This window comes from Monoraphidium neglectum, assembly GCF_000611645.1.
Source record: "Monoraphidium neglectum strain SAG 48.87 unplaced genomic scaffold scaffold02974, whole genome shotgun sequence".
NCBI lineage: Eukaryota > Viridiplantae > Chlorophyta > Chlorophyceae > Sphaeropleales > Selenastraceae > Monoraphidium > Monoraphidium neglectum.
This window is the reverse complement of record NW_014010654.1, coordinates 1-7,588: the sequence shown is the minus strand read 5'-3', so window position 1 is coordinate 7,588 and position 7,588 is coordinate 1. Positions and strand designations below refer to the sequence as shown.

The 7,588-nt window shown below is 68.1% G+C and overlaps 2 protein-coding genes across 2 annotated transcripts; one reads left to right on the top strand and one right to left on the bottom strand.

Moving 5' to 3' along the window:
* Positions 1-464: 464 nt before the first annotated feature.
* MNEG_11931 (hypothetical protein) lies at positions 465-2,038 on the top strand (the record flags this gene model as incomplete). Its single annotated transcript, XM_014039598.1, has 3 exons — positions 465-1,197; positions 1,504-1,614; positions 1,905-2,038. The coding sequence occupies 3 exons, from the start codon at positions 465-467 to the stop codon at positions 2,036-2,038; spliced, it is 978 nt and encodes a 325-aa protein (XP_013895052.1).
* Positions 2,039-3,337: 1,299 nt separating this feature from the next.
* Positions 3,338-4,467, bottom strand: MNEG_11930 (translation initiation factor eIF-6; the record flags this gene model as incomplete). Its single annotated transcript, XM_014039597.1, has 2 exons — positions 3,338-3,541; positions 3,934-4,467. The coding sequence occupies 2 exons, from the start codon at positions 4,465-4,467 to the stop codon at positions 3,338-3,340; spliced, it is 738 nt and encodes a 245-aa protein (XP_013895051.1).
* Positions 4,468-7,588: the final 3,121 nt, after the last annotated feature.

Sequence of the window (7,588 nt, the reverse complement as noted above, 5' to 3'; positions counted from 1 at the left end):
CGGCGGAGGAGGCCGAGGCCGCGGCCGCCGCCGCGGCGGCCGCCGAGGCGGAGGCTGCAGAGGCTGTAGCACTGGCAGCGGCCGCAGCGGCTGCGGCGGCGGCGACGGCGCTCCACGGCGATGGGGCCGGCGCGACGCCCGTCCGTGGGTCGAGCCGCCGCACGTCGGCCGCCGTGACCCCCGCCGCCCACCTCGCCGCCGCTGCCGCTACCAGCGGCAGCGACGCCGCATGGACGCCAATCGAGGGCGTGCCAGAGCTGCGCTCGCGCCCCCGCCGCCGGCCGCCTGCGCCGGCGCCCGCCCCTGCGCCGGCAGCGGCCAGCCTGGCGTTCACACCCATGGAGGGGGTCCCTGAGACAGCCCGCGGCTTCCGGCGCCAGCAGGCGCCAGCGACGGCCGCGCGTGCGGCGCCGCCTGTCCCTCGGTTCGCGTTCACGCCGATTGAGGGGGTCCCAGAAAAGGCGATGGGTTTGGCCTCGCTCGACGCCGCCGCCGCGGTCGCGGCCGCGGCGGCGGCGCCGCGCCAGCGGCTGTGGCAGGAGTCCGCCTCTGCTTCGGCGGCGGTGAGCGGGCCGGCGGGCCGCGGCGCGGCGGGCGGCGGCAGGAGGTCGGGGATTGCTGACGAGGCGGGGCGCGGCAGGGGAGATGATGACGAGGATGACAACGACGGCGACAACGGGGGCGGTTATGATGACTACGGGGCGGCGGATGACAATGGCGACGGCGAGGACGGGTGGCAGCAAGGGGCGGAGGGGGACGAGGCGGATGTCGTGCGCGCGTCGCAGCACGTGTCGAGCGTCGTGCGGGGCATCGCCGCCGCCGCGAGCCCGGAGACGCCCTCGCACCCGCTGCGCCTGGCGGCCAGCGGCAGCAAGGGGGCGCGCCCGGCCGGCGGCGCCGGCGCAGCCGCCGGCGAAGCGGCCCGGGGCACGGCGGCCGGGAGCGGCGGCGGCGCCAGCGGCAGCGACGGGGCAGCTGCGGCGGCGGCGTCTGAGCCGTCGCCGCTGCGGCTGACGCCCCAGGTGCAGGCAGCCAGCCAAAGGGCGCGCGGGGGCCAGGCGGCGACGGCGGCGGTGCAGACGGCCGAAGCTGCAGGCGCCAGCGGCGCAGCGGCGCGGCGCGGCAGCAAGCGGCCGCACGCGGCGGTGCAGACGCCGCGCGAGGGGCGTTGGGCCAAGAGCAGGAAGAGCCTGGCGTGTGAGCATCTGCGCGCGCGCATGCAGGCAGCGTTGCTGCGGGACGCGCCGCGGTTGACGGACGGCCGGGGAGCTGCCTGTGCTGCTGACCTGCAGCTGAGGTGGCCGGCCGCTGTGCATGCGCGGCGACCACGGCACCTCTCACCCTGGGCTGGCCCGCGGCGCCTCGAAAACCTCAACGCCTGCAGTCAAGTCGGTCCTCGGCCTGCTGCACACACACACACACACACACACACACACACACACACACACACACACACACACACACACACACACACATAACTCTGCCCCTGTTAATGCCGCACAGCTGACGGCATGCAGACAGGCCTGGACGGGCGCCGCCAGACCACGCGCGTGCGGCACCCTCCGCTGGAGTACTGGCGCAACGAGCGCAAGGAGATGTGCCGCGTGCACGCCAGTGAGCGAAAGGGGGCGAGTGAGAACGCTGCGGCGCCGGGCGCGCATCGGGGGCGCCTTGGGACGGCCGCGGCCTGCGAGGCTGCTGCAGAGTGGATCCCGCGTTGCCGTGCAGGTGTGACCCCTGAAGACGCGTCCTCGAACGCACGCACACGCACGCGCGCGCGCGCGCACACACACACACACACACACACACACACACACACACACACGCACAAACACACACGCCAGCCTGCACTCCCCCAGCCAGCCCACGTTCGGCATTGCCCCCCCCTCTTCCCCCACCCTCAGGCCTGCCCACCGTGAAGCGCACAGTGGAGCTCACCCCAGACCCCTGCTGGCCGGCGCCGCAGGGGGAGGTGGAGAAGCGGGAGCGCGCCAGGAGCAAGCCGCGCTCGAAGCCGCGCGCCGCCGCCAAGAAGTGACGGCGAGCACGTAGGGGGTAGCTGCAGCCAGCACGGGCTGACCTGGCGAGAGCGGATTGAAGGCTCCGATGGCGCTGCTGGCCAGGACGGGGGCGGCGTTGCGGTTTTTTCTTGCCCTTCATGTTGAGTTCTGCTGGGCGGTTTGCAATGCAGGTGGCAGTCACCCCGTTGGCTGTCAAGGGGTGCACAACAGTGCGGAGGAGGGCACAAGCCCGACCTGCGGCCCTGACCTGAGCTACCACCAAGACTTGCAAGGATTGAAGCAAGCGACACTTGTTTGCCGGCCGTGTTGATGGCTGCCGGCCGGATCCCAGGACTTTGACTGCTCTGTACAATACGGACTGGCGCGCCAACTCGTCCCACCTCCCTTCGTAAACGCTTTCTGTCAAAACACGTGGGCTGCTGGCAGGATGGCTTGCGGACAGGGGCGCAGCAGGCGGCTGCCTGGGATCAAGATGGCCAGCAGTGTGTTGTGCTCATCAGCCACGTCAGCTGCACGGCAGCTTGCTTGTGGTGGCTGATGGGCCGCCGCCGCGGTGGAAGCTGTGTGGAAGCTGTGGGCCGACGAGGTCAGCTGTATGTAAGTTTTGCTGGCCGGCCGCAAGGGCTGCAAATCAAGGCCGGCAGGGGAGCGGTATGTGCACCTTTACATTGCATGTGCATAGGGCTGCGTGGTGATGCAGGCAAGCGCCGCAAAGTCATGAAAAGGAGGACACGGCGGCGCCATCAGCGGCGCCTGGGAAAGAGAATGGGCAGCCGGGCGCCGTGGGGCACTGCCCATGCCCCCAAGACGCTGTTCATCTGCCGCTACGTGCTCCAGCCACAACAGGGAGACGCATGGACAAGCGGCCCCACCCCCAGCATGCCCGGTGCACGCCCTGCAACCTGCAGCTGCACGGCAGCTGCAGGGGCATCGGACTGACAGAAAGGGGCGGCCCAAGTCGCAGGCCCCAACTTCACACATGTGACATGTAAGGTCACGCGGTGGACGCCGCAGATGCTGACAGAGAGCCAAAGCAGCGGCGCAGTGCCACCTGAGGCCAACAGGGCCACAAAGGAAGCACATGCGCACGCCCTGCGCAGCTGCAAAACTTCGCATGCTGCGTGCTCGCCGGTGGCGACTCACAAACAGAGTCGCCACGATCCAGCCAGCCGGCCCGCACTGACCCCAGACGCCACGCCGCTGCCGCCGCCGCCAACCACCCTGCGGCGCCGGCAGCCGGCCAGGTCGTGCCTGCTGCGACCGCCCGCAAAGCGCCCCCAGGCAGCCACCAGATCGCTGGTCACGCCGTCGCCAGATCACACCATCGCGTCGATGAGGCTGGCGCGCATGTCCGTGACGATCGCGCTCGGCTGCGCGTCCCGCAGCTTGAAGACCGACTCAATCACGCTCATCTCCGTGCTGGTGGTGTCCATTCCGCAGAATGCCGCCCAGTCGTTGACCACCAGGCCGGCACCGATGACGTCACTGCCCCGGTTGACTGTGCCTGCGACCAGCGGGACCTGCGGATGGAGGGGGGAGGGGGTGTAAGGGGTTGTGGGAGGGTGGTTGGGCGCTTGGGGGCCAAGAGGGGGGGTGCTTGTGCAGGGTGCGCTGGTATCGCTGCGTCAAGACGGCCTGGAGCAGCGCCCCCAAAGCAATCAACTGCGCCGCCCACGCCGGCCGCGGTCCCAAGCTGCTGCGTCAGCGCCAACGTGAACGGGGCGAGCCTTTCGCCGCAGCGTTAATGCACACAGCCACACCCACGTATGAAGCCGCAGCGACATGCATGATCACACACACATGCACACACACACACACGCGCGCGCGCGCACGCACAAACAAACAAATACATTGTATACACATGCGCACACACGCCACCCCGCAAAAACAGCCCACCAGCCGCGCCGCCCACCTGCAGCAGTGAGGACAGCTCATCCAGGTCCTCTATGCTCGTCTTGGGGTGCACCAGGCCCCCCTGGTTGCTGAACCCGCAGTAGCTGCCGACCAACACGTTGCCCGCCACGGTCTGCCGGAAAACCTCCACCCCGAGCACGTCCGCCACAATCTCTTCCGTCTCCTTGTCGAGATCCGGGTGGATCAGCGCGACGTAGTCGTTCGTGGCTATGCAGTTTCCGAGCGCCGACAGGCGCTCGTCGACGCGCTGCACCACGACCTCGTCGGGCAGGCTGTTGCGGATGTGCTGCAGCTCCTGGTCGGTCGTGGAGCTGGGCAGCAGCAGGCCGTTGCGGTTGCCGATGGTCATGCGGCCGACGAGGCGCGTGCCGGCGACGGACGTCTTGATGACCGGGATGTGATCTGCGAGCTCGGCCTCAAAGACGCTGTAAAAGTTCTCGGCGCCGCCAAGCGCCGCGAGGCAGTAGGCGTTGGTGAGCTTGGCGAAGACGCCGATGTCGTTGTTGTTCTCAAACTGGCAGCGGGTCGCCATGGCGCGCTGCTGTCAGGGGGCGAGGCTGGGGCGCCCGGCCAGGCTGCGTGCGCCGCCGCTGTTGATGCCGCGCCGCGAGGGACGGGCAGGCCGCCAAGTGCGGGCTGTGGTCTTATGTGATAACAAGCTTGCGATCAGAACGCTGCTGGTGCACAGAACACAGCCGCCGCGACGCGCAGTCAGCACGGACAGCGGGACGTGAAGCAGTCGACTCCTCAGAGCGCGCTGATACAACTCGAATCACGCTAATTTATTTCTGTGACTCAGAAGCGTGCGAAGGCACGGCGTCGAAAAGATCAGGTGTAGCTCGTGATGGAAAAGCTGCGTGAGAAGAGTGTGTGTGCGGTTGTATGATTTAACGCCTCACAGGAAGCACATTGTGGTCATGCAGGTATGATATGCAGGAGCAGGCGTCGAGTTCGATTCTCATGATCGACGGCAGTCGCCGCTGCTGCGCCTGCCGCAGTCCCAGCTCCTCTCACAGCCTCCAGGCAAGCGCGGCATGACGCCAGCCGTGGCCGTCTGGGATGCATGCGCATGGCCCGGTATGGAAAGACAAAAATTGAAAAGTTCTTTCAATGAGATTCAGCACGCTCCGCTCTGCCATCGCCGACTTTTGCCCTTGCCGAGGACACCGCCCCCCTCCCACAAGCGTGGGTGCACTGCAAGCCGATGCAACGGCCCCTTGTTCAACGAGCGACCAGGGTTGGCACATAAGGCCCCTGATTTGGAACCGTAACTTCCTGCATGGGTCACAATAGCGAGCATTGCTGGCGCCCTCACGGTGCCGCATCTCCCCTAGGCAGTCCAGCGCAGCATGCCACGTTTGCCGCAGCAAGACGCCCGTTCACGGACCGGCTGCGCGGATGCGCGGTTCGTTTTGCGCCGATGCGCCGGCCGCCACACGGCGCAATTTCGGGGCCCGAAAGATTGCACATCACCAAATGGGGCGGGGTGACCTGCAGCCCCACAGGCCCGCTTTTGATGCCCAGGAGAACTTTGCCAGGGGGGCTCGCAGGCCCTCTAGCTGCCACACGTGCATTGAACACAAGCATTTTATCCACCCTCGGCCCGTTTAGGCAGCAGGACACCCCTGGACGGCCTCAGCGTCTAATCTGCGAGCAGCCGGGTCTCGGCTGCACCTCCGGTTGGCGCCTGGGGTGCGCATTGGGTGGTGCAAGCAGGGGCGCAGGCACGAGCTTCTGAGTTGCTGCCAAAGTGCTGCTTCTATCACATCATCCCTGCTGGTCTCAACAACGCGCACGACGCGCCACACAGCTGGTAAGTGTACTTGCACGCGACTGCCCCGCAGCCGCCCTGCGGCTTGGTGCAACGGCAAGCCGCTCTGCGACGCGAATGAGGCAATTGGTTCAGGGTGAGGAGATGATTAAGGCTGGCCTAAATCCGAACGCTAACACGCTCCCTCACTCATTGCCCTCATGTGGAGCGCACGGCATGCTGCTGGCCAACAGCAACAGCAGCAGCAGCAGCAGCAGCAGCAGCAGCAGCAGCAGTAACAGCAGTGGCGACGGCGGCGGCGGCAGCGGCGGTAATGGTTGCCCGTCAGCTGCAGTACCCCCTGGGTGCTGGCCAGCAGGGGTCACGCCATTGCGTGGGCGGCAAGCCGCCCCGGTCCGCCCTCGCGCCAGCCTGCTCCCGGAGGTCGCCGCAGATCCAACAAGCAAAGAGGCCGCTGGCCCCACCGGGTAGCTGCGCCAGAGCACGCATGTGGGGCAGCCACTCCGACCTGGCTTGCTGCGGCCTGCAGCCCTACCACCAGCATGAACGGGCTTCTGCAGCACCTGCAACTTCTTGGCCCCCTTCAAGGCCTGGCATTTGCCGAAGTCCTGCCTGGCATTTGCTCCCTATGTTGGCTATTTGCTAATGCTTGTGTTCACGATAATCCCACAAAGGGGTTGTTAACATCCAATCGGCTTGATAAATTGTTTATATGTCGCATCACATTGCTTGCAAGACGTGCGCTGGGTGCAGCAATGGGCGGAGCGCGGCGGTGCTGGCAGAGGCAGGGCCGACGGCGGCGCGGCGCCGCCGCCGCCCCCAGGAACCAGCAAGCAGCCGGAGGGTGCCGCGCGCGTGCGGGGCCATGCATGTTGGGTAGCCAGTGTCTAGTCAAGGTTTGCAGTTCACAGCGGCGCGCGCGGGGAAGAAACGATGGGCACGGCCACAAATCCCGGCCCCTTCATCGTCGACACAAGGAGGCTCAAGAACAAGCATGCGCGGCCAAAGAGGGCCCAGCCAGGCGCCCCCGTCAGACAGCAACGAAGGTGCAAAGCAGGGCACGCCCGGCCTACCCCGGAGCCCGGAAGCAGGGGCGCCGCACAGCCAAAGAGGGCGCGCGCGCGCGCTCTCCCGGGTGCGCGCGTGGGCAGCAGCGCCGCGGGTTTGGGGAACGCATGGCGTGCGTCGAGCTGGCTGATCACGCGGCGGCTGACACGAGGGTACGAGCCCACCCCGGCGGTCGACGGGTGTGCCGTACGCACATACGCGATGCGGACGGCGCCCGGCGCAGGAAGGCGGGCAGGATGCGACGGGCTTGGCGGTCGCAGAGGCACGCGGGCGACAAACAGCGCAGCGGTGACGGCCGGTGGAGTCTGCCCGCCGTCTCTTCCCCACCAGCAATCTGCCCTCATGGCGCCTGCAACCCCCGGCTGAAATAAGGAATGACTGAGGGGCGCGCCCAAGCTCGCGGTCCCCCTCTCCCCCTACGGCGCCCGGCAGACGAGCAGGCACCACACCCCCCAGCAGCCGCAGCACAAGGCATGGATGCGCGTGGCGAGCGCCGGGTGCTGACAGCGGGCGACGGCGCCTGAGACAGGCCCCCCGAGGCACGCGCAGCGCAGGCCAGCCGCGCCCGAACCCCCGCATACGACCACGCGCGCCCCTCGCCCCCGCGCCCCCTGTGCGGGGTGCGTGCGCGGCGCGACGAGGGGCACGGGGGCCGGCTGCGCGGCGGCGAGGGCACCGCCTGGACGGGGGGGGGCCTAAGCGCTGACCGCGCGGCTGGGCGCGCTGCTCAAGTCGCCGCCGCCGCCGCCGCCGCCCTCGGATATGGGCTCGATCGCCGTGTCGATCGGCGGCAGGGAGGCGAGGGCGTCGCGCG